Source organism: Anopheles coustani, chromosome 2, assembly GCF_943734705.1.
Source record: "Anopheles coustani chromosome 2, idAnoCousDA_361_x.2, whole genome shotgun sequence".
Lineage (NCBI taxonomy): Eukaryota > Metazoa > Arthropoda > Insecta > Diptera > Culicidae > Anopheles > Anopheles coustani.
Genome location: NC_071289.1, coordinates 9,869,475 through 9,896,079, shown reverse-complemented (window position 1 = coordinate 9,896,079; position 26,605 = coordinate 9,869,475). Strand labels below are relative to the sequence as shown.

General features: G+C 45.3%; 1 protein-coding gene across 1 annotated transcript; it reads right to left on the bottom strand.

The window, feature by feature from the left end:
- Positions 1-17: 17 nt before the first annotated feature.
- LOC131262053 (anoctamin-8) lies at positions 18-26,259 on the bottom strand. The gene is made up of 23 exons (XM_058263966.1): positions 26,088-26,259; positions 18,513-18,623; positions 18,281-18,422; positions 17,763-17,934; positions 17,562-17,643; positions 14,437-14,553; positions 14,116-14,246; positions 13,763-13,924; positions 13,019-13,174; positions 12,348-12,416; positions 10,778-10,913; positions 10,577-10,707; positions 10,161-10,466; positions 7,094-7,249; positions 6,602-7,008; positions 6,239-6,488; positions 5,260-5,354; positions 3,983-4,090; positions 3,229-3,463; positions 2,404-2,517; positions 688-835; positions 487-620; positions 18-410 (listed from the first exon to the last, which is right to left on the bottom strand). The coding sequence occupies exons 1-23, from the start codon at positions 26,257-26,259 to the stop codon at positions 276-278; spliced, it is 3,669 nt and encodes a 1,222-aa protein (XP_058119949.1). The 3' UTR covers positions 18-275.
- Positions 26,260-26,605: the final 346 nt, after the last annotated feature.

The following is a 26,605-nucleotide window of genomic DNA, read 5'->3' as shown; positions in this document are numbered from 1 at the left end:
TGACCTGATTTCGGTGTCCATTTTGATTTGCTTGGAAACGCACGATGCGATAGGATAGAGTTAAAAGGCCACGATAACTGCGGCATCACTACTAGAACACTACTAGAAGAGCGTGGAGCGCTGTTGTGCGGCGGTTAGGAAGCGTAAGATAGTGTAGAACATGGGGTGGAGCTTAGTTAACATCGCCATCATCTTCATCGGGGTGTCATTTTGTACAGTACAAAGCTACGTGCAGTTTGGCTGCCCGGGATCAGCTCGCTTCTAGCCCCAAAAGCTTACGAGTGACCGTTGTTGCTGTGGCCGGAACCGCTGCCCTGGTTCCGCTGGCTTAACACGTCGTCCACCTGGATCAGCTGCTCGATCGGTATCAGCGACAGTTCGCCTCCGGGTGGCGGGGCTGGTAGCGCTTCCTGTTGGTGGAAATGAAATTCAATTAGTATCCACAATCATTTAGTTAACGCAAGAATGCGATCTTTCGGTACTTACCAGCGCTTCGAGTGCCATTTTCTCCGCCCGCTTTGCCCGCTGCTCCTTGAGCTTGAGCGAAAAGATGGCCACCGATCGGGCGCGTTTCACCAGGCTCTGCTTCAGGCGGGACTTTTTGGCCGCAAGTTCAGCCGCTGGCGATGGAAAAACGCTGGCGTTAGAAACAACTGTACGCGTACTAAAACCTAACCTAAGTGATACCTTTGGCTTCCTCATCGGTTGACGCCTTCACCGACGGTGCGCTGTTGCTCGTGCCGGGCTGCTGCTCGGTCGCCTTTACGGCCACGGTCGCCCAGGACGGTGCCGGTTTGAGCAGCTCCGAGTCCGATCCGGTGGCCAGCTCCTGCTGCTGCAATGATAAAGCGGCACGTGATAAGCTACGCACGGAAAAGTGTTGCTAGTGTGGTTTTTGCGTTTGGGTTTCTTTTGTTTTCTTTGCTAGCATACAAAAAAAACTGTGACCACGAGCGCGCGCAACGGAGGCAAAATACTAAGACTTGTTGCAGCACAATAGCAAATCGGAAAAAAGCAACAGCTTTGCGTCGCATGGAACCCAATTTACCAGACAATTAGATATGTAAAATAAAGTTACTCAGAGGATTATTATAAAAGCAAACACACATACACACACCGAGAGGATACATTTTGGGAAAAGCGTCACCGTTAGCACGAAACACGAGCTAGCCGGAGAAAGGTCGAACCTAGGACACAACAAAATTTATTCGTTTCCGGTAACAAAGTTGGAGTTGGTGCTAATATGGCTTTAGATCAAACAAGAACTTTCAGTTCTTTGGACTGAGGAAATCTAAAGCCGTTTCGCAGTGAAGTTTAGGTTCCGAATCAAAATTGAAAAGGGGTCTGATGAACATAGAACACATATTGGTACAAGTGAACGACGCGCAACGATGGGCTAGTGAATATAAGAATAATATATCTCTTAAAAAACTATCGATCGAAACATTTAAAACAGACAATCAAACAACGTTATTCATCTTGCAATTCCGAATTGCTTTAGCAACAATGCTTCTTAATGTACTAACAACCATGCTTTCGTGCTGGCATAAATTGAACGAAAAGAAAAGCTGATAAAAAAGTGCTTCAAATAAAGAATTAAAATCAATTGAAATACCACTCTTTGACTAAAATACATCTTTCTACTTTCATCGGGGGCTCTTTGGGTGAGAAGTGATATTTTCTGATATTTTGTTTTATGTGCTCTCTAAAACTGTTTCATTTCATACCATACGAATTTGTTTCGCGAAGTAAAACTCATGCTTAAAATAACATTCAATCGAATCGTGCACCTTTCTTTCACTTAAGGAAAGAGTAAATTTTGATGTTTTGTTATGAACGAACATTATACTCCGGTGGAGTTTGATGCTACATTTCATTACGCCGTTAGTCGATGAAACAGTTTCTGTTTGAGGGCGTCACAAAAAGGGTCTAATTATGCGCTCGGACAGCAACAGCAAACTAACAGCGACAACATCAGCAAAAATAGGCTTCTGGGCGCGTGGTGCATCGAGTGGGGTCCGAGTGCGGGTTGAGAAAGCAAAACTTTGCAAACATTAAACGCTTTTGCCGCTTTCGGCCGCTTTACCAAATTTGTCTCCTTTCTAGCGAGGATTTCATACACCATTCTGGCAGCACAGAAGAGCTTTAAGGTGGTGGCCTCTAAAACAATTTTAAAAATGTTCGTCTTTCGTCCCCGATTTAAATCGGAAGTTCGTTTTAAAGTTTTGCTTCCTGCATTTGCTCACCCGGTCTTGCCTTCCTTGAGTGTTGCAACGCTAATGCGAGCGTGCGTTAATGCTTTTTTTTGTTTTTTTTTTTAAGGTAGGTGGTTATTGTATGGGTGTGTTTTACATCTTTTTTTTTTTGCTATCGAGAGGTGTTGCTCAAGGAGTTGCTACCAACCTTCGCTACAATGCAATCGGTACTTCTGTGAATGATGGAAGGATCGGCTGCTTTCAAGCGTTTTGCCCATTCGGCTCCTCCACTGGGGCCAATCGTAAGATGGTGTTCGGTGTGCTACATTAGCCGCCCGTGAACGACAAGCCCACACACACACACACACGCACACGCACACACACGTACACAAACACGCACACGCACACGCAAAGTTTTCACACACGGAATTATATAAGACCAGTGTAGTTTTTTTTTTCCAGGGGGTTTTTAAATTGGAGATAGCAATGGGCCCGATCCCGCCAGCGGGTTTGGTGGGGGTGGTTCATGAGGTGCGATTTCGGGCGTGTTGGTGTTGGTGGTCAATTACATTTTATGCCGACCACAGCAAAGCATTACACCGGTGAGAACGTGTTCGGAGGGACAACCGACGTTAATGATGATAAAGCCGGGGAAATTCAATCGAAGGAATGAGAATATTCATCGAAACAGTGGAGAGCCATTTGGCTCGCAGTGTTGGTGTTTTTTTTTTTTTTTTTTGGAAAACAAATGCGATCGAAGGATCATCCCCAAAGCCCACGCCAATTCCGGAATGGGGGTGTGTGGGGGGGGGGGGGGGGGGGGGGGGGGGGGGGGGGGGGGGGCAAAAAACGAAGCAATGTAAAAAGAAAACATAACGGATCCGGGAAAGAAAAACAGTAAGGACGTTATTGGCACAAGAACGAGGGAATGGTGGAAGAAGAAAATGGAATGGAAAAAGAAACGACACAAAGAAAGAGAACAGAATTTCACACGATTAGCGAACGACTGGCCTTGGAACGCGTAAGCACTGACCTTCAGTCGACCCACCTCGATGTTGGGCATCCACTCCTTGGAGCGGTTGCGCGGCCGAAACGGCGGAATGTCGGCGATCCGCGGCGGCGACGGGTTGGCGGACACGATGGGGGCGGGATTCTGCGGGCTCTGGTTGACGGGCGAGTGCATCGTGGAGTGTGCCTGCTTGCGGAACGGTGGTATTTCGGGTATTTGGATCGGCTTCGAGGCGATCCGGGAACTCTGCGACGCTTCACTGCGAGCGGGGCAAGGTTTTGCAAAGGAATGGAAAGAGAGACGGGAAAAGGAAAAGAACAACATTTCAAACATTAAAAACGATCGTTCTCGTGATCACGAGATCATCTACACGGTGGGAGGAACGAGGTGTGTAGGATGTTGGTTTAATTCGTTTGTCAAAGGGGGTTTCGGCTATGTAAAGCGAGACTGCTAGGTCTCTTGGTGGTGGAAATAAGGTAGGAAAAATCAAGAAAACAGTCCCGATAAAAGTTCAACCAGATCAGGAAGCTATTATAAGCTATTCGAAAAGGAAAACTAAGCACTACGACACCTACGACTATATGGTAGAGAAAAAATTTGAATAACCTGAAGGAAAATTTTTAAAGAGAAAAACAAAGCGAAAATGGTTGGAATCAAAACCACGCACGCACACACACACACACGCATTGGAAGCTGGAGGAAAAAAAAGAAGGAAAGCTACAGAGAGTAAGAAAAGGGGGAAGTAAAGTGAATACTTGCAAATCGGAACAAACCGTACCCGAGGTTGATGCTTCGCTTATCGTAAATACTACTGCTGTGCTTCATCGCTTGTCCTCGGAAGGGCGGAATGTCGGCGAGCTTAATGCTTGGCTGCTTTAGGCATGCACTAGTGTTTGTATTTTTTTTATTTTTGTTAAAGTAGGTTAAAGTGAAAATTGGCGTAATTCGATTCGGTGGTAGCGCAGCGCAACGGTTACAGAACAAGGAGAGCGGAGGGAAAAAAGGGAAAGAAATAAATCGAGAAAAATATGGTGTATCTCTTCTTTGTATGCTTTTCATTTTTCGCCTCTCGGTGACATCTCGGTCGTCTCCGCAATGGCAATGGACGTTGGTCAAGAAGGCCGGAAGCCTCCTCGTCCGATGGCGAGATGAAGATGGAAGCTAAAGTTTAAACATCTACGAGAAACATTCTACAAGCTTGAACGAATTGGCAGGACAAAAAATGCGAAACAACTAGGCGATGATCGAACACTACAACACTATCGAATGTGATTGATGTCAATAAATGTATCACTTAGATGCATAACAAGGGATAATGTTTTTTCCATAGCTAAAAAATGCAACAGGCATGAAAGTACTTGAATTGTCTCATTTCCGTGTGAGATTTGTTGAATAATTTTAAAGGAAAAATAATCCTGCAAGCATAGGACCATTCAAACAAACCTTGACGGACGCGAGTGATCTAGAGACGTAAACTCGTAAGTGTTAATCCAATTCAACCAAATCACTCTCCGATCGACATGTGCCTTTGCACGGACATTGGGGATACGAGGTGATTCAAGGCTTCCTGCTTGTGTATCGTGTACATTGCCAATCATTTGCGGCATGATTGGTGCAGCAAGGTTGAACCACGTCGCAGAAAACGCAGTGGAAAAATAGAAATACATTTTACTTAAGCAACAGCTTAATTTTTAGTGATAGTAAAAACCAGTCAGATAGAGCAGTTAGCTGTAGGTTTTCACAATATAGGATAAAGCAACACAAGACAAAACTAAATACACACTCCAACACACACTGAGATGGTGTTCAACGTTTACAAATTGAAACAGAAACATGTTACAAAATATTGGTAGAAAAAACAAACGAAAGAAAAGTTAAACAACATCGATGAGAAGATTAGAACACCGAAATGAGAAAGAATTTCACAAATAAAAACACACACACACAAAATGAACGATCGAACGCAGCAACGCCAACAAACACAGCGCACAAACAAAGAAACAAACAAACAGGTCGGTGAAATGATAGAGCTGTAGAAAGGTTTCGATATCATACCCTGAGTTCGCTTGTGTTGAGTCTAATGCAACGGTTTGTGCTGACTGACCACTAAGAGGAGAATCTTGCAGAGGTCGTAATAGAACTGTGCTTGTCTGGAGGAGGACGAATTGGGAGGGCCGTGTTAGGGTTACCGGTATTAGCAGTTCGATTACATGCCAACCGTTTGGCGCCATTATCGAGTGTTTTGCCCGATTGGAAGGTTTAATTGCGTTTAGCCACGGATTAAATGCGATAACGATATCATTTAACGGGTGTGGAGGAGAGATAGAGAAAAAGAAGAAGAAGAAGAAGAAGAAAATACACAATAGAATAGTATGAGTAAAATCGGTAAGCTTTGAAGTGGATTAACAATGTTAAACATAATGATATTAGTGATTAAGCACATGAGTCTCAATGAGCTCAAAGGTGTTTTCCAAATTTAAGGAAAGACACAATGAAAGAGTATGTACAAGTGTCCTTTGGAAAACCAGGGTTCCACTTATAATTATCAATAACAGCAAAGGAACGTGTTTTCGGGTCATATATACAAGCATTAACAAAACGCAGATTAAAATTAGAACTACTAAATTTCCGTAGCGATCGACAGTAAAATGTATATAATTTCACTCTAGGGTGTCAGCTTACTCAGCAAACCGAAACGCTTGAAAACTTTTTGAGAACCGATACGGAACAAACACAACTACTTGAGGGTGCAACTCCCGCTCGAAGAAATAGAACCCTGTTCCATTCCTGCCATTTGGAAAGCCTTCGAATGGAGCGAGGAAACATACTCAAAGGAATAAAAGGGAATATGGCTGTTCAGAGAAACAAAATACATCGTGTATCGCACAGCTTAGGGAAATATTAAACTGGTGAGCAACTGGAAGTTGGTGTAGGTAGTTAAAAAATGGAGCTGAGACAGAGAGATAAAGAGAGAAAGAGGTAGAGAAAAAGAAGAAAGGCATCGGATCCTGCTGGAGCACACGGTGGCTACTACCTGTGAGATCGGTGAATCGGGCGAGATGTCGCGCGTGTCCATGGCGAAGATGTCCATATTGTCGCAGCTGCTCTGCGAGTCCTTGTGCTGTTGCTGATGTTGCTGCTGTTGGTGTAGCTGCTCTTGGCGCAAATGCTGCTGAAGCTGCTGGGCCGCTTGGGCCGGGTGGATGCTGAGGTTGTCCAGCTTGGCGGCGGCCCGCTCCAGCTCGCTGTCCTGGTTGTTGTCGTGACTAGGAGATATGTGAAATCTTTTAGAGCCGGGTAAAGGGTGGGATTAGTCAGAAACCTCTCGCTTCAGAGCGGACGACACGAAGGGAAATATGGCTACCGGTGAGTTTGGAGACATGCGCCCCGCAATTACCTGCCAACGGATTGTTCCGTCTTGTCGAATATGTCCTGATTGCTGTTGAAGTCCTGCTCGTGGTGCGATATCGAGGTGGACGATGGGGGCGACGGTGGTGTCTGGCGGGGCGAAGGCCCTTTGCATTGCATCTCGCGCCGACAGTGCTCGGCCCGGGCGATTTCCGCCGCCAACCACGAGGGCAGCTCGGGCAGGAGCCAGGTGAGGGCGGAACGGAGTCCCAGCATGACGTGCTCGAGGGCCACGATCAGGATGACGGTCTGGGTGGAGGTGAGACCGGGCCACAGGCGGGAAACCTGTCCGGAAAGGCCGATCAGCGCGCAATTGACGATGACGGCCGCCAGCCCCAGCATTCCGAGCGCGTTCTGCCAGGTGCCAATGTTGGCCACTCGTTGCCCGAACGGACGCTGCTCGGAAACGGAACGGTTCGATCAGACAAGGCATGAGATGCGAGCAGTGAAATAATTGGTCACCGGTTGGAATGGGACATACCTGATGGACGTGGGCGAGCTTGAAGGCGTCGGAGCGAATTTCGAGCAGATTGTTGGCCAGGGCGCACAGGCCCGCCAGTGGAAAGGCGGCTGAGAAAAGTACGACGTACCCCATCTGCACCAGCATTTCCAAGTGGTCCGAAAAGGTGCCATCGTACTGTTGGAGTGGAGTCGAAAAGGAACCAGAATATAGCGTGCATATATGACATTTAACTGTCACAGTACGCTTTGGACTGTTGTAAAACTCATTTATTATCCTACTCGTAACATTGTTGACGCTTTGTTGAATTTGCATAAAACGACACTCCCTTGGGAAATTTTGAATAATATTGAAAGCAATATATACTCATATAGTAATTTGTCCTTCAATGGGTTTTGTTTTCATATTCATTACTATTTCTTTATAGTTTGTTTTTGTGTTGGAAATGTTAAGATGCATGTTTTCCTCAATAACCCTCCTTTCCAGTCCTTTTGAAGATAATTGAAGAAATTTATATTCTTTACAGCATTTGAGTATTGATTGACATTTATAACGTTCACTCCGGGGGGTCCGCGACAGCCAAGCCGGTTAGAAAATCGGCCCATGAGTGCCGAGGCTCACCACCTCGACGGCGTGGGTTCAAAGCCTAACCGAGACCTTTTCCTGTACGAGAGGATTGACTATTCACGTACTCAAAGGTAAAAAAGTATAGTAAGCCCTTAACGGGCAGGTCGTTACGCCAAGAAGACAATGTTATTTGGTTGAATCTATTTCTTCACTCTTGTTTCTTTCTTTTTTGTTTTTCCTCTTTGAATACAAACGAGAATTTTATTATAAAACAATCGGTTTTTATTCAAAAGCAATTGCTGTGCATAGTAATGCTTGTATCAAACTTCCTGTTATTACTTCAATTTGGTAGAAGAGAAAGGAGAGAGGAAACAAAGATGCTGCAGCTGATGAACATCTTCACTGACGAGGTAATGGCTTTATGTTTGCGTTAATTAATGATATCGCGAATCATCATACGCGAGTAAGACAAACCACGACCGTCGTTTTTGAAATAGTACCACATCATCGCACTACCATCACCTGTTGTGCTCTGATAACGCGCGTTCAAATTGGAAGCGCCACAGCTGCTGTACCACCAGGCTCCGTGAAAATCCGCAGCACAATTACCCTCCATCCACGCGTCATTGTCGCGATCGAATGTAGTAAACTTTTGATCCTTGTGGGTCCGCATTGAATCTCCTGCTGTCCCTGAGTATGTCCCTAACTTCTTCAACACATACAACTCCGCTTCGTTCCCTATCTCAAACTCTCCATACTTAGCGTATCCGTAGTTTCCATAGAAATCTTTCACCTCTACCAGCAGTTCATGCGGTCGGTTTTTGGTAATTTGATGCACGTATTCTAGCCCAAGCCAGAACTCGCCATCAACATTTCCGAATCCATTTCGGTACTCCGTCCATTTCCTATAAAAATCAACTGAACCGTCGAACCTATGCTGGATCGCCGTCCAGCCGCCTCCGAACTTATTTTGTTCGCAAAAGACCACAAATGGTTTAGAATTTTTCAACAAACGGAACATATACGTGCCAGATTCGCTGGCAACTTGTCGACATGATCGGAGAGGAGCTATGAGGTGGTTTTCCAAAGTCTTGTTGCGTGTTTCTACATTTGTAGTTAAATTATGCATCGACTTCGTTAACATATCCAGAATTTCCTTATTTTCTTCTAGTTTCTTGAGCTCAGTTTGCGATGTTTCCTGAATGGTGTCCATCTTGGGTATCATATGATTCTTCAATTCTTCTAATTTGGTCCGTGTATTCTCTTCGGATGCCTCCAGACTCTGCAAAAGAGGCAATAATTGATATCACAAAATTCAACTGGTTTGATTTTCAAGATTGCAACACCTATTGCACGCTTCCATACCTTTTTCAAAGAGTCTTCCATTGCATACATTTTGGCCTGTAGACGATGCTCCGTTTCCTACAAAGGGTTGACATTTTTCTTCATTATCATCATGTTTTTACTTAACTTGCTGGGGATTTACCTTCAGCGAACTTTTCATAGTTTGCTCCACCTCTTGCAGTTTGTCTTGCAAGTAATCGAGCTTTGTCATTAAAAGCTCCATCTCGAAACCTCCTATTGCCATTGTCAGTCGGGCGGATAAAACTACACCAAAACATAGCACCAACATATAACTACATTTATTCATGACTTTCAACTTGCCGTAATTCAAAGCACTCAAACGCACAATCGTAACGAAAGATGAAACACGACTGAGGATCGTGCGAATTCGTTTGACTAGGAAAGGCAAGAAATGCAAAGAACTCGTAATTCTGATAATGTGTTCTGAGCGATAACGCGTGCACAATCATCACCAACAGTGAACCAATTAAACGCGAACATATTTTTGGCAAAAACACGTTCTTTCTGGGTGATCCATAGCTTTATGGTAAACGACAGCTCATGCCACAAACTGAGTTGAGAACGTGAACTGATAATGTTATCTCGGACGGTAATTCCCAGCTTCGCTTTCTGACTCGTCAAACGCTCAAGATTCGTTGAAGGTCCGCGACTGCCGAGCGATAACGCTGGTTAGAAAGCCGGCCCATGAGCACCAGAGATCACCACCTTGACGGCGTGGATTCCAATCCCAACCGAGACCGGACCCTCCCCTATACGAGAGGCAGTGACTATCCACGTACTCAAAGGGAAACAAGTCTCGTAAGAAGAAGTAATAATGTTCTCTCAGGGACTTTACAAGAGAGAAATTGAGGACGTTTACCAAAACAATTCCGACACACATATAAGAAAGTACACCACACAATAATCTTTTTCTAAAACATAATATTTATGCGACAGGTATTAAAGTTCATATTATAACCTCCGCGCCTTTAAGTTCGTTGTTTTCACTTGAAATATGTCGCAACAGCCGCCATACACCGTACTATGGCGCGCATAATAGTTGCCTTCCAACGAATGCAACCCTTCCCATCCCATTCCTTGAGTAATCAAATCGATGGAAAACAATTCACCCCAGACTGGTGCCGCAAGGCAAACATCCACCCCCTCTCCCACGTACCTTGTACAGCGAGCTTTCAATTTCCGCCTGGCCGATCGATCGTTTCGGCGTGCCGGGGACGCACTCGGACGGTGGACTTCGTCCCTCCGATGACTGCTGTTTACCGTCGGTCGAGCCGGGAATCGACGCCGCCGACGCGGACAGGGACGTCGCCAGCGAGGAGGGTGGGTGTTCCTGCGTGGGGCTGAGGGCGCCCCACATCTTGAAGCTCAGCTTCGCCAGACGCCACTGCTCCACCAGGTACGGCCAGGCGGACTCCCGCAGGTTGCCGATGATTTGGCGTGATATCAGCAAACCGGCCAGTTGCTGGGAGGGCACGAGGACGCGTTTCAAAAGTTTCAAATACATTTAATAGCTTGTAGTTGAAGTTGGGGAATTAAATTTAAACTTTTCATTTGTCGTCACCCCCTAGTTACCTCCTTCAGCTTGTCCTGATCTCGCAAGTAGAAGGCGATGTAAAACAGCGACAGGAAGCTGTTGACGAACTGGAACAGGGCCACCTTCGCGATGAGATGGTTCTCGTACTTCGACTGCAGTCGATAGTTTTCTGTCGAATGCAATAAATCGAATCAAATGTCGCCGTTTTGCCGATCCCCCCCCACCCCACCTCTACCTACCTTTATCGTTCAGCCAGACGGCGAGCTTGTAGTACGCTTCGTCCATTAGTGTAATGGCGCCGGCCAGCAGGACCTTCGGTATTACACTCAAACAGCTGAATACACCCTGCTCCGGAAGTTTGGCATCCCACCAGTCCTGCAGTTGGCGGCGTAAAGGGCAGTAGCAACGGGGGCGTGTTAAGGGGGCAGACAGAGCGACAGCGAAGGGGAGAGAAAGAGAGACAGGAAGAGAAAGAACGAGCAAGAAAGACAAAGAGATAGAGATGTGTCGAAAACGGGCGAATGGCGATATGTGTATGATTGCAACTGCGTAACCAGACCAGGAGCTGGAAATCGAGTCGTGCGGCTCGGGCGGTTTTTCACGCGGCTTTTTCCTACGCCACACATTTTGCGCGAACCTCATTGGCCGTGATCGGCCGCTGGCACGGTCGTCGAGGAGGTAGTTAGCAAATAAATGATGGTGGTTCGATTTGTGTAATGTAAAATATGCAAATATGATGCACGTACAAACACACACCCGGCTCGAATAATCTACCGGCCTACTCGGTCGGAAGGAAAATCGACCCCGACGGTGGGAGTGTTTCCATTTTTAATGAAATGCCATTAATTGCGAAAGGTGAAAACTTATGCAGCATGTATTATATATGTTCGCACGTGGCGAGCGCTTTGAATGCAAAAACCAGGCAATCACAAAATATTGATTTACAAATATTGTTGAAAGTATTAAATATTAACTTTCATCCTAGAGGTGATTGAAATTTAAAACTTCTTGATAAGTTGAATAAACGATATTTAAATTATGTCCACTCAAATGTCGCAAGCCAACCCCATTCAGTTAGTTTAATTTTTTTAATATTTTTTTAACTTTCATCATTTTAGTTAAGGTACTTGAAATTAATGTGAATCATTGCGCATTTGATGAGGGTTTAAACCCAGAGAAGCAAATGTGAAATTCAAACAACTTTAATAACAGTTGATTCACGTAAAGCGATTCTTATCTACGAGCGTTATGACTGTGAAAAGATTGAGAAAAAAAAACATTGACCTCATATTCCTCCCATGAAACCCCACAAGAAAAGCAATTCAAAGTTCAATGAGCAAAATTCTACATCCTGATGACGAGCGGCACAAGTGCACACTTCACAAACACTAAATCAATGCCAACGCCGGGGAGGGGGGTTGACGTCGAACCATGTCCTCGTTAATGCCGGTTTTATTTTGTTTCCCCACTGCCACCTCTGCTCCGATGATAATGATGATGATGATGATCGTACTTTATCCTGCCTTTCGAACGAGTTACAACGCTATCGACGTACATTTATTGGAATCTCGGCATCGGCGTAACGAGCATAAGCGCAACATATCATTACAAGTAAGGGAAGAGGGCGGTGTTTGTGTTTAGGGGAGCGGTGCGCCAGGGGTTATGGGATGGTAAACGGAGTGATCGAAAATTGGGTTGAAGCGGGAACTAATGGGAAGGGGTTCGATTGGGAGAAGAAGTAGTAGAAGAAGTGAGGGAAAGTGGGTAGACATTGGGTGGTGGGTAACGTAAAGAACATAAATTTCAGACCTGAGACACTATGCACATGCACTCCCACAGGCCAGCACTGCTATATGGTAAGTGTTGATCGAGCCAATCCTGCAAATTAGTAGTAACGAACTGTAATGTGAGTGTTCTGGGTGTTTTCATGAGATAAAACGAAATTATGCCGTACATGCATGCATGAGGGTGGAAATTTTGGAGGAATGTGTTTGTCATATTTTGATACTTTTTTTTCCCCCCCTTTGGGAGGATTTGAAAGGTCTGTTAGCAGGGCGAGGGACCATCATCCGTCCCGTATGAATATTCATACTTGAGATGATGGCCCAATTTGGGGTTATGCAGTGTGCTTACGTGTATGTTTGTGTGTGTGTGTGTGTCTGCAAAACGGGTCGACAAAGTGTAGCATAACTTGTTGTGTAAGAATGTTAGAAAGGTGATGAAAATATGATGTGAAAACTATGGACAGCATAAAAAGCTCAAACAAGAAATGTCGATAAAAAGCACACATAGAGTCAACAGCGTAAGTCGTAGAGAGAGAGAGAGCAAGGGTGTTTGTGTGTGGCAAAGAGGCAGCCAAGACTTTGTGGCGAGTCGAGTGAGTCTCGAAAAAGGATAACGGTGTGGGGTCACACGAGAGGTGTGTGTGTGCGTGTGTGCGGGATTTGGATCGGATTTCGTGTGGGAGACCGTCTAAATACCTGTAGCCTCAACATCAGGAACATCACAACAAACACCAGCACCAGACAGAGCCCGATAATTGGAAAGCTAACTAGATAACGGAAGGCTCGTCGCTGCCAGGCCGGCGCCTCCCTCGGCTCGAGCCGCCCGGTGACGGAACTTTCTTCCAGCGGGCCCTAGAGGGTTGGAAGAAAAAGGAAATCTTCAATACGCAGAGGGGAAAATAAATACACAGTGTCTATAGGAGATAGTGCAAGAAAATATTGTGATGAACGGTTGGCTTTCGTTGCGGTGGTTTATCATTCTTGGCGAAGTAGGATTAAACAAGTAAAGAAAAACTTGCAGCAAATAATGATACGTAAGTACAACGTGAAATGCAAGATGAAAAGTTGGATTACATAACCACTAAGACCGACTTTGACTTGACAATTCATTGAATGCTTCATAAGAGATGAAAACCGAACAAGAAAAATAGATGTAAAAATAAAATTGACTTCGAGACAAATTTTACTTATTTCCTGTTCCTTTAATCATTAATATTTAAAATGTCCTCTTAGCATTGAAAAAATGAAAACTTATGTGTGAAACTTGGCATTGAAAAAATGAACCTTAACTTGTACAGACAAACGTAGTAATTTTGTTTGATTTCTGTTTAAAAATTAACGTTCTAAACAAAGCGCTATCAGTCTATATGGTTATCGCATATTCAATTCTGTGAGACCAAGGTCATGCGACAAAGTAGGTGGTGGAAAGAGAGTAGAAACCTTGTAAAGCGGCCGCGGTGGTTCCAGGAGCTCCGGTGGCGTTGACAAAGTCCCCCAGCGGAAGGCCAGCTCCACCGAGTAGCGTCTCCACGCCTCCAGATACAGCGACGCCCAGGCGACGTTGAAAAGCGAGAAAATGACGTGACCAATGTCTTGGGCCGTCTGTCATGACGAAGGGGAGAGAGAGGGAGAGAGAGAGGGGGAAAAAAAATACACAAACGGAATTAAAATGGCAGCAACAAACACGGGCTGGCGCTCGATTATCCACTTTGATCGATCGCATACGTTTGAATTTACGTCCGTTTTGTGCTACAGCGTGTCCTTTTATTTCTGTTGACATTTCGTATCCTTACCTGCCCTCGGCCCCACAGGCCGGCGTACAGAATCGTCCCCAGGACGGCCGGCACGCACAGGGCGCAGGTGTAGTGGCCGAGCCAGGCGAAGTAGAGGGCCACCTTGACACCGAAGTAGGCCGCAATGTCGTCTGGAACGATAAGTCACCGCGGCGGGAGGGAACCGAATAGGGAAAACAACGTTATCGCACGAAATGGAAAACGAATGGTGTCCTCGAACGCGTCAACCTCGAATCGGCTGGCAGTCGATGTAACGATTCATTTAGCAAAACCCCGAAAAACACCTGCGATGGTGAGGTATTTGTGGGGATTTGTTATTACCTAGCGGTTGTGGTGCGAAAAACTTCCGTACCCAGCTCGACTGGAGCTGCTGCAGGGCGGTGGTTTCGTGCAGCGGAAACACTTGCGTTATGAGGCCCAGCTCCTGCCAGGCCGCCACTGAAACGATACGGGCGGATGTTAGTGACGTTTAGAACGAGAAGCATGAGGAACTAGAGTAAGGCATAGAAAGAGAGATTTAAAATTGCTCCAGTATGCTGCACATCCCGTCGGTGGTCGGAAACCGCTGGATAATTAAAATTTGTGTCGGCCTAGGCCTCAGGAGTAGAGTACGAGAGCGCCTTGCTGAAGGATATGCGGCCCACGTGAAGATTGTGGACGTGTTTCGGGAGCCTAATGAGGGGAACCATTATGTGCTTCTGGGTTTTGTTTTCACCAGGATGTGGTGGCCACTCGCACTGAGGTTGCACCGGAGGCGAAGGCATCATCTTGACTGCGGGATGTTGTTGGCCGCAGAACTTTGTTCGTAATCATGTGGCATAATCTCCATATCCAGCCAGTGTTGTGGCCGACAAGGGATTCATGTGGACCGTTTTGTAGGACACGGCACCGAGAAGCTTAAAATACTATGCTATAAAAGTATATTACAACTATCAAATAAGAAAATTAGGTCTGGGGCAGTATGCAATTTGCTGTTCATTGTGCCATACATATTTTACTTTTATTTTCGTATCATTGAAGCATCTCGATTCGATAGGTCAAGGACTTATTGGCTTTGATGTTTTATCCGTTTTGCTTGAATGAGGATTTTTTACAGCAAAAGACAGTGGCGGATTTAACGGTGCGCGGACTGAGCGGGCGCGGGGGGCCCAAGCTCGCAAGGGGACTCGAACCTTTAATCGCAAAGTTCGTAAAATTTATACTTATAAAAACATTGAATAGAATTCAACAATTTTTTAGATGATCGCCAAATAAAAAATCGTAATCGGACAATAATGCGTAATTTTATTGCATCCTATAAAAGTTATTGCTAACAACCATAACGAAATAATGAAAGGATGGTCCGGTATACAATCAGAGAACTTCAATCAGAGAACTACAATCAGAATTCTTCATCCAGATTTTAATGGGAGAAGTAAAATTACATAATTTTCCTACTCTAACTATATAATCAGAATTGTTAGACAAGATTGATAAAATCAAATTTCGAGGAATCAGCCAGTAAACTTATTGGTCATTGGATAAAAGTAATATCTAACATTGATTTTGTTGACATGCATATAAACAAGAAGAAAATTTATCATTTTTTGGGGTATGCCATCACTTTGCCTTCCTTTTTCAAAGCTTATCTAGTTGTTTGTCTGAGCAAAGCAACTACAGCTTCGTTAATACAAAAACCATGAAAAAATGGTAAATGCTAATTTTGTACGTTCAGCAACAAGCTACCATACCGAACAGCACTAATGAGAAAATGATATGCTGCGGATGATCAAAAATCGATAATTCGTTTCACTGATAAGACACGTACATATGAAGAGCAAGTCATCAAAGCACAAAAATAAGCAACCAAACAAGCAACAGGCAAGTAAGAAAGAAAACAACGATATAAAATCAGATTGTTCCCATCACCTCATGCCGAGGGCGAGGACTTGTCCAACCGGTTGATGAACCACCCAGAGAGAGAGAGTGTCACTCGGGCTGTCATAATGTTCTATCGATTAGCACTAATTACTTCACCGTCCTCTTGGTTTCGCCGTAAATGCTTTTTCCACACCGACGGGTGCGCGTCGTTCAACAACTTGAGGAGCCTTTTCTTCTTTGGTTGTGTTACACATTTGCACACTACTCTCGATAGTTGTGCACTTTAGTTTCGAACCAAGTGGACGAATGGGGGGTAGCGAGATAAAAAGACCAACCGAAGACGAGAACTCGAACGTGCTCTCGTGGCCCCAACAGGCTCTATTTTGCATCACCGACGAGGTAAGTTGTTTACTGTCGCATCATTTCCCCGGGGGGGAGTGTGCAAGTGTTGACTCTCTGTGAGTCCTTTAGCCCTGCTTTGGTGAGCTGTTTGTTGATGGTTTTGCAATGCGGTGTACATTTATTACGACAGTCCTTTCGGTGTACGAGAAAAAGCATACGATGAAACACTGCAAAACGCAAATCGGATGACTCAACACTTCGTTATATTAATTTTAATTCATTTCCATGCAGGAAGGAAAATGTGAACTTTCAAATTTAACTTTCCACTCTCCGATCCCTTTTAATGACGGGGAAAAACGAATCGGTAAATAAAAGAGCAGATAAAAGCATTTGCAAACTATTTCGGCACACTCGGCACACTCGGCCCGGCTGACTTACGGCGGGGCTTTGTCTTTCCGGCAGCTTGTTTGCGCCCACACCGGAGGTTTGTTGCTGTTGTTTCCCCTCCCCCCCTCCCCCATGCCTCTTAACAATAAACTTTTAACAAGTTTCCGAGCTGAGTGGTTGACTTTTGCCACATTTTCCTCCCAGCTGCAGGGATGGATTAGATGGATGGCAGGGAAGACGACCTCACGGGCGCACGAAGGGTGGATCTCGTGGGAGGGATGCACGGACACGTGTTGCAGTCCGGGAAACTGGGAGAAGAAATCCACCGCATGTAAGTTCTGCAAACATAATCTGTGCCCCGTCGGTTCGGTTCGGGACAGTGATGGGTGGCGTTATGATAAGATATGATCCCCAAAACACACATGGGATCGTCATCGTTTTGGGTCCCGCCCGGTGGAGTGTCTGTGGCGATGTGTGTGTGTGTGTGTTGGAACATGTTGGGCACAACTTTTCCCGAGCGTCCCTCGTCAAATGTTGCCCGTTTTCGGTTTTTTCCACCCGAACGGGCGGCCAAGCGTTGTGAGCGTCTCGACCTAAATATAGCGAAAAGCAGATATAATCTTTCCCGGGACGGAGGACTTTCTACGCCATCCTTTTCGGTTTGCACGACTGCAGTTAACTTTTTCCCCATCCCAAACATTCCCGCCAGGCCGGGCGAAACAAAAACCAAACGGAAAGATTACCGACCGGTGATGATGGTGATTTGACATGACAGATGACGATGGGAGCTTTTAATGATGGCAACGGTGAGGCATTTTTTCACCAACGTCGCGCAAAAAGCAAAGGGTGACACTTACCGATGCTTTGCCCCTCCTCGACCTGCGCCCTACCCTGGAGGGCCTGCAGGTCCGGTGTGCCAGCTCGTAACCCTTGCAGCACCTGCCGTTGGATGGGTGGAAAATGGGAAAAGCGACGGGGTTTTTACGGGGACCGTATCGTTTGCCTGGCGCGCAAGGTATCACCATATTCTGGTGACGTTTTCGGATCAATTTTCTCACCTGTAGCACCAGCCACTGGCGCTCCTGGGACGTGAAGAGACTGTTCGCACCGTCGTTGTCCTTCGATTGGGCGAAGCAGTGACTTTCCCGCTTGGTGAACTCCTTCAGCGCCCCGCCCAGGTCGGACCGTAACCGCTTCGGCAGGCGGGCGTCCTCGGCGGCTTTAAATAATCTATAAGGTTCGTACGGAAAGGGTAAATGGCATTCGCAGACGAACGTCACAAGGAACTCGTGGCACTTTCTTCGGAAAAAATTACAGTAAAAGAACGTGTGAGAACGCTCCCGAATTGGAAAGTGGGAAATTTTGGACGAGTGTAATTTTTCCGAACGACAACAAGTACTGGCAACCCGGGAGTGGGACATTTGTGATGGTGAAAATGTTTCACTTCGTTTGTTGTTCCAGACACGCACGAACACTCGACACACGTCCTCCGTGCGGGATTGCGATTCGGATTTATTTATGTATGTAGCGCTGCTGATCAAAGGCGAGAAAAATTCCGGAATTCAAGTTTACTTACACATTCATCGGTGCTGTGATGTAGAATGCGGTGCGCTTTGTGCTTTCGTGTGCCCGCACCATCGCCGACAGGCCCAACCCTTCCGGTGGGTTCGCCTTGATTCTGCTAAGCAGCCACCGAAGGGCATCGTCCGGGGCGTCCTCTGGCGAAGGGGGCGGGAGGGGAGGAACCGTTAACTCGAGATTCGGGTCGAAGATTCCCGAGCCCGAGGGGTCGTAATGGCATTACTTACCTGGAAACTCAATCACCACGTCGCACTGGGTCGGAATTTTGTTCAACCATAACCGTCGGGGTGTCATCAGATGGCCGGCGCAAGGCACGCGTCTTCGGATCAGTCGCGATGCTGGAGGACCAGAAAGAGAGAGGAGAGTGGGGAGGAGGTCATTTGGTCAATTTTATTACTATTGGCCCACAAAGGGGGGTCGCGTATCCATCAATAATTAGGTACGGAAACGGTAGAGTATAATAATCTTGTTGATAAACCGCACGCAGACTACTCACGGAGTCAATGCTGATGGGCCATAAATGGATCGTTTTTTTATGTCTAGCGTGATTAAATTATACCAGCAGCAGAAAAATGGGTCGCATGTTATTTGGAGCGGACGTGAATCGATTTTACTCCCAGGATCTAATTGTTCAATAACGGAGTGATAAATAAGCCAAGTGTAAAAGTTTCTTATCAAACTGGGAAATGAAACATTTATTTTAGAAACAATTAAAGTTGAAACCTGTCAACCCAGACCCGTGTTTAAAATTACTTCTTATTAAGTTCAGGATATATCAAATAACCATGCCGTACATACTGGCAGTAACAAGGAAAAAAAGGGAAACCTCGATGTAAACAATTCACTTGAAAAAATACTGAAACAACACAATATCCATGCATTACGGTTTGGTGTGCGGCTAACATATTGTTTTTGTTTTAGCATTAAATGGGAGCGACCGTTTGTAATTTCCCATGCATCAACATGGTAATGTTTGGTTATCGTGTTTTTCGACGTTATATTATTTTCCTTTGTGACCGATTCGTTTTTTGCAACGCACGACCACAAATAACATCGAGAAAAAAACAGAGCTACCATGGAAGAATGTTTTTTACTTCAATTTCCTTTTTTCCATAAATGAACATTATCCTTCGAATGACAAGGGGCAATGGAAACAAGAGACAGCGCCAACAGAAAAACGTCGAGTTGATAATACTGTCTATGTGCACGATAATCTTTGTGTGACAGTTTCAAGCTTTACCTTTTCCATTTCCAGTGTAAATGATGTCAGTTTTTGTTCAAATCAAGTTTTTGTTAAACTTGCTTTATACAAACAAAGTTTTGAAATATTATGAGAGTGTCTTTTAGGGATGGACACATGTAAAATCTACTCAAAATTCTACGTTAGGAAAAAATTCTAAGTACTATGGCGCAGTTTTGTAGCCTTTTTGTTTTTTGTTCAAACTCCGTGGTAAAACATTCGACATAGCATAAAGTTCAAATCGAGAATACTATATCCTGGTGCATCTAAATGACTCATCAGCTGTTTTTAACTCACACCCGCCCGTAGATACCGACCGAACTACTATAATTCACCTAATCTTCGGTAAACATTAATTTCAACTGTCAGCGAACGCAGCACTGGCATTCCTTATCCTTGCAAGATCCACGGAACGCCACGGTGATTGTACAATCAACAATGCCGCCGAGCTGTGGGCTGCACTCGGAAAAGCCAGCACGCTCGATTGCACTCAACTTTGCAGTTTACTTTCATTGCTTTACCTCGAACGAGAGGGACGATGGGAACGGGAGGTTGGGCCGTTTATTCGTGTCCATTTTTCTTTACGTTCAACAGTTTGAATGAAACCGGACGAATGGGAAAGGTAGTTTCCACGTTTTCCTTGGGCGGAATGTGGAGCACATCCTGTTTGATGTGCTTAGTGATGAACATTGCACTGCTTTGACAGACACGATAAGCCCAAACCGGAACCCAGGACTGAGAACGTAATTAATGTTGCTCGCCGCCAGAAGAATGACAGATATATCGCACCACGGGCCATGAATCTATGCGGCGAACCAAAGCGCGAAGCGAGTGAAATTAATAAACATCGTCCAGCGGTGGGAAACAGAAAATACAAAACTTTGATCCACGACCTTGCCCCGGCCGTTGGTGGCTTAAGAAAAATTGTGTCATGAACAATCGCGATTGCGTGGCCCTCGGGCCGAGGCTTTGGCGTCCCTATTGGAACGCTGCTCTAAAATATAGATACACACAAGCTGTTACCGTGCCGGTTGGAATCGATTTGGATACTTTTTCTGCTGACGTCAAACGGGCGCCCCATTTCACCTGAATCTCCCCTGTTACTTTTCTGCGGAGTTTTTCCACCCCACTCCAGCCGCAAGGATCCGTACACTAATCTGCCTCGACAGAAATAACGCCAGCGAAGCAGATTTGCCCACTTCTAATCGGCATGAAGGGGCCCATTTTGAGCAAAAGGGCGGAAAATCATTCGCCTTATTTCCTGCAGTTTGCTCTGCGGAGCATTAAACCGTACGAAGCCTTATCGGAACAATCGGGACCCATTTCGCAAAACCCAACTCTCGCAGAATAGCGAAAAGCTGTCTTCTTGAACCCAGGCCGAAGGGGGTAGCAGATTGAAAAATTAGTGCTGTCTACTTTTAGGTTGCGTAATTTAAGCTCATTTTCGTATCAAAAAGATTCGGACCAATTTGGTATGCGTAAATCATTCTAAGTTGTGGATTGGCCTGGTAATCAGTTACTTGGAACTAAAAATTAATTACGATTGAATTGTTAATGTTAGGAAAGAACATTAAATCAATTCTACAGTAAAGCTAATTAAGCTCAGTTTTTATGAAGAGCCGTTACATGAAAATTAAAACATATTTGAGCAGCTTAAAATTTCCAAAGCAATTTCGAAAATGTAATAAAAAAATATGAAAACAATCTAATCAACTATTTACTTAACCGAGACAGTTGAATTGGATTAAAGACTGACATAATAATATGTTTTTCCAAATCAACCTAATCAAGTACTCGAGATTTTTTTCTGGCAATCCGTCGGGAACAATGTGAAAATGTAATCAATTTCCCGAAAATCTAGTTCACTGGAGACATCTATTTCGGTCCCCGATCGAAAGAGTTGATTGTATTTTGTTTGCCGTCCGAAGAATCGATTTCACGCTCGTAAGGATGACAAATGTGCTATTGTGCGCTTCGTTTTCCGTGCTTTCTTTTGCCCTTTTGTTGTTCATTCCAATGCTTACATTCCTCGTCAGGGCCCGAACCAAAAGGGATCTTCCTTCCCATGACGATGCGTCGTCCCGATGGCGCTTTATTCCATTTCACTTACATAATTTCCGGGCTCCCCGTGCCCGGCACCGTACAACCGGATGCACGTGTGCTGGCGCTTCCACCGGTTTGTGCATTTGGCCGTTTCGTTCGGATCCTTCGGGCAAGCCGGCATGTCAATCAATGCCCAATGGAGACGGCATGAATTTTCGTGTGATTATTATTTCATATAAATCAATCGCAACCGACACGGAACCGAACCGAGCAGCGGCGTGCAACAAGCTGGAAATCGGCCCTCGTGTGGCGGTCTGCATGGAGGTGAAAATGATCGACACCTAATTAGATAACCAAATCGGCAAAACGTTCACCGACTTAGCCTCGGCTTTCCCCGCAGGAATATACCTTCCCTTGGGTTGTACTGGGAAAAGCTTTCCACCGAAGCAGCAACAGCTTGACCGCAAAAAGTGGATCGGACTGGCGTTTCGTTTTGCCGCCCCGTGTTCGGAGCAATTTTATCGGACGCCCCACCGGTTCCGGGGCGGGCCATGTTCGTCTTCAGCACGTTGGCAGATAATTTGTTGGCAGCGCCGAACGCATGATAATGAGTTTACGGAACTTGATTAAATTTACGCCGGCCGCTTGTGGCACTTTACGGCTCCGATGGAGCTTGTGGATGTGTAATGCAAATTAACTCCTTGCCAGGGAAGTCCCGTGATGGAAGCATTTCAACCATTGCATTTCTTGATCGTGCCCAGCAAAGGATAAGAAACCTTACTTGTTTAAATTGCTGCAACATCCGGGGAATGAAAATTGGTTGATTAACCAAGAAGACAGGTTGGTAGTTTAAACGATAAGAAAACCAAATTAGCAAAAACTCTTTACAAAATTGGATGAAACAATGTTTTTAGCGAAGCCCAAAGACTGCAAAAATAATCCATTAACTAGGTTAGTACTGTAAAAAAATTATCAATAGTTTTGCATAGAATGATAAGTAGATTGAATTCAGAATCATAGACAGTAAATAGTAAAAAAGGAGAAGTAAATAACTGAAAAAGTATTTATATTGGAGTTCATACTTATTTGTACTTATCCCAAACTTATTACGTTAACTATTCATTTATCTTGTAAAGAATAAACATTTATGTTGTAAAGAGTATGTACAAGAACTTTAAAAAAAGGCATGAACAGTAAAACTTTAATTTGGACACAACTTAGGTTTACAACAAACATAAAAAGGGTGGTATTCCAAGGTAAATCCAATCTACTTTCATGTTACTCTTGCGCACATAAAACCCCATTTCACTCATTCCTTGTGTTCGTTGTTCAAACCAAAACGCTCTCGTCCTTTTCAATCAAACAATGTCACATTGTGTGTGGAAAAATATTGTTCCACTTGGGCAAGAAAGGGCCTCACTCAATTAGTGTCCTGTTTTGTATTACTGAGTCCTTGACTGCACTAAACCGCTCCCTAACTTGCCGGCGCCGATGGTACGGTGAAAGTATGTGTCAAAAATTGGAAAACTCGTATACATGTTTGATCAATGTTTCTACTTCCTCCCCGGGCGCACGGTGGCCCGCTTTCCACTGGAACGGACCGGGCTCGGCGGGGAAACACATGTTCTATCCGATGTTGGTCTTCCTTCACGGAACCGCTAGCAAATCGGGCCTCGGTGAATGTGTGAATGTTGTGGCCCGTGCTAAACGGTACACATCGACTTTCCCCGGGAGGGATTATTGCAGCGGGTTTGTGCAGGGATGTGGTTTCGAAATTGGTGAGCATCGGTAAGATTGTGTTTGGGGGTTGGCCGTCGGAAATGATTTCCCAGAAGCGGTTGTATCCAGCAACGAAGAACGATAACTTTTTCTCAAGCGCTCAATCACTGTCAAAAATATCGAATACCACCAGTGCAGCATCAAATTTTGTGTCACTTGAATCGATTGAAATGATTCATTTCCGTGAGCATACTTGGTGAACCAATCTAACAAACTGGTTCAAATTTATTTCTTTTTCATCGGTTACAAACCATCCTTCCGGATGCTTTCAGTTCCCTTACACTGCATTACGTTCTCAAGATAATGAATATTTTCCACCCACCTTTGCAACCTCTCTTAAAGGCACGCTTTGGGAAACCATTTTGATCCGCAATTGGTTGGGTTTAACAAAACACAAAAAAACATCCAATGTGCCAACGGAACCAATCCCATTCAAATGCAGCCCGGTCGGTGTGGAACGGGAAAAGGTAATGTGCCGTAAAATGTTCAACAGCATTTCTCCATCAAGTTTATGGGTGGATAAAATTTTCGCTCGATACATACGGTTAAAAATATTACTTTCTCGATTGGCCTCGACTGCAAGGTTGGTATCGCGATCGGAATATTTAATGAGTAAACTTTGGCTCCCACCACAAGCAGGTCCCAATTGATGAAACGGTTTTGCACTTTATAAACGACAAACCGGGGGAATAATAAGAAGATCAGTTCTGATTTCTAAAAGGTTGGCATCATCAACCCTTTTTCTCGTAATTGAAAATTGTACAGGGATTTTTTCAAAGAGGATTGAATAAATACAAAACGTTAAAAGATTCTTTTAACAATACTGAATATCAAAAGTTAGGAGCCATGGAATGTAAAATCAAGTTACCTAAACACAATCTTCTATGAAATTCAAACAAAATGATTTTTTGTTTTTATTAAAAACATACTCCCACATTTCCAACTCTTCAAAGACCTTTTTCCAAGCGTATTCAGCAATTCTATTACGTCGTTTTACGCTGCGTCCGAGAGGACAAGCAAACTTTGCCCACCGAAAAATCAATCAAACCGTGCAACCAGCGTTGCGCTTCGGGTTTTCCCTACCGACCTTTTTCCTTCCTACCGAGAAGAATTAACTCACAAATTGTGAACCTTCTGCTACTGCTGCGATTATTAGTCAAGCACAAGAACCCGCTGTCCATCCGGCCGCCACCGTGCCGGAAAAAAAAAACACGAGTACCGAGTACGAGAAAGGAGGACGACAATCGACATAATGAAGCGGCAAGGGTCCACCACCGAATGCGGGATCCACGCGAGTGACAAAACGGAGAAAGCACGAACGAAGGACAAACCGACAAACCCGGGTAAAGAAATGAGCAGTTGGGTTCCGGGGGCTGGGAGGGACAAATGGAAAACCCCAAACGAGCGTCGAAAACAAAACGACAAGCTGCTTCGGATCCCTTCAAGCTGGCCATAAACATTCCGCTGGGATGCTGCTTGCCGGTCCCCGGTTCCTGCCGTGGGCTTTTTCCACCCCAAGATGCCGCGACAGGGCGCGGAAGAAACGCCAAACAACCGACAGCCGCCACGGGTTTCGCCTTTAGATTGAGTCTTTTTGTGTGATCTTGAGTGTGGTTGTGTTTATTTTTTTTTCCCTTCAACATTTCCCGACCGTTTGTTTTGGTGAGATTTAATTTTTCCTTTTTCCCCTGCCGACCATTCTGGACGTTGCAAGCTGTTTCCTTTGGCGGGGAGCATTTTTTTATTCCGAAACCATCAACCCCGGTGGGTGAGGTTGTAAAAAAATATCGTAAAATATTGAAACCCATTACGCTTTGATTTGAAAAACCAGATGAAAAAGTAATGCAATTTGTGGCACAGCTACCGGGAGGGTGGAAAACAGGAAGCAAGCGGTGGCAGAGTGTCCTGGTAAGGGAAGTGGAACATCGCGGCGCATAAATGCATGCAATTGGAGGTGCAATTGTGCAACAGTGGCCACCGAACGAGTGCTGGCGCTGTCGTCGGTACGTCGAGGTGGGAACGGTACGGGAGGTGGCAAATCACCGCATCGCATCGCAAGGCCGGGTCCGCGCCGTCTCCCGGAGCACCCGTCGAAGGAGCGAGGATGTTACATAACACACAACAGAACCCCCGAGCGAGCGAGCCTCGGCCGGAGCGAAGCGATTTGGGAAAAATCGATAACCGTATGCGGCGTGTGATAAGGTGGCGCACCGCCGAGGCGGAGCAAGATTTCCCCACGGACGCATTCGTGGTACACCGCGGAGTCGGCTCTAGGCCAAGTCGTCCTAAGGCACGCCATGGTTCCGGCGAGCCTGTCTCCAAACAACAATGGGACGAGCGAGAAGCAAGAAGTGGAAAAAGAACCACGCTTACAAGGCGAAGAAAGCATCCTTCTTGGACATGCTGCGAAAGGATAATGACTTTCGAATCGATTATGTAAATTTGTGACGCCTTCTCCAGGGCCAGCGCCTTGTCAACGGAAAAGTTCCCAGCGTGGCACGACGAAAGAAACGGGGGTTGGAAGATGGCCAGCTGTTGGAAAGGGTGCTGCTTGTGTAACACCAGCGGCGACTCGACATCTTCCGGCGATCATTCTCCCCAGTATGACGTCATGGCCCGAAGACATACCAGAGACCGTGTCTCATCAGCAGATTTACCCGCGCAATCGTTAGCTATTCTTTTTTGCGATGTTGCTATTTCACAGACACACAGGCGAAAAACACCCCCCCTCCCCGCTTACCGTTTTCTACGCAGGAAATAATTTTGCCCTTCCGCCGACGCAGGTTCGACTCGAGGTTGCTCTCGTCGCCGTAGTCCTCGTTGCCGGTGTCCTCCGACTCTTGATGTACATCCTCGATGATGCCACTGTCGTGGATGTTTTCGTTCGCGATCAGCAGCGGATGCTGCTCCATGGTCTCGATACTAGTTCGTCACTGTGCAGTTTGTCGTTTGTCGAAAACTAATTCCACCGCGCGTGCATCAAGAAAAGTAAACAACCATCGAAGTTACCCGTGTTTGCTTCGTTCACTAAAATAAATTACATCCTTTCACTAGCACTTGCACTGAGGAAAACTAATCGGGGGAGAAAATGAAAACCGCCTTCAATTAAATCAAACGTCACAGTACAAAAAGAAACGAAAGCAAATGTAAAACTTGTCACGTAAGAAAGGAAAACTCCTTCTGACCGAAGGTTCTCGCCCGCCTTTTCGGGCATGCGGAATGTGTGATGAATTTTCTTTTCCTTCAACACCTCATACC

Excerpts from the sequence above, each read along its gene's own strand:
- LOC131262053 (XM_058263966.1), bottom strand. The coding sequence starts at position 26,259 with ATGGAGCAGCATCCGCTGCTGATCGCGAACGAAAACATCCACGACAGT. Across the intron at positions 18,624-26,087 it reads TATTTCCTGCGTAGAAAACG|CATCGCGACTGATCCGAAGA; the intron begins GTAAGCGGGGAG and ends CTGGTCCTCCAG. Across the intron at positions 10,708-10,777 it reads CGTCTGGCTGAACGATAAAG|AAAACTATCGACTGCAGTCG; the intron begins GTAGGTAGAGGT and ends TGCATTCGACAG.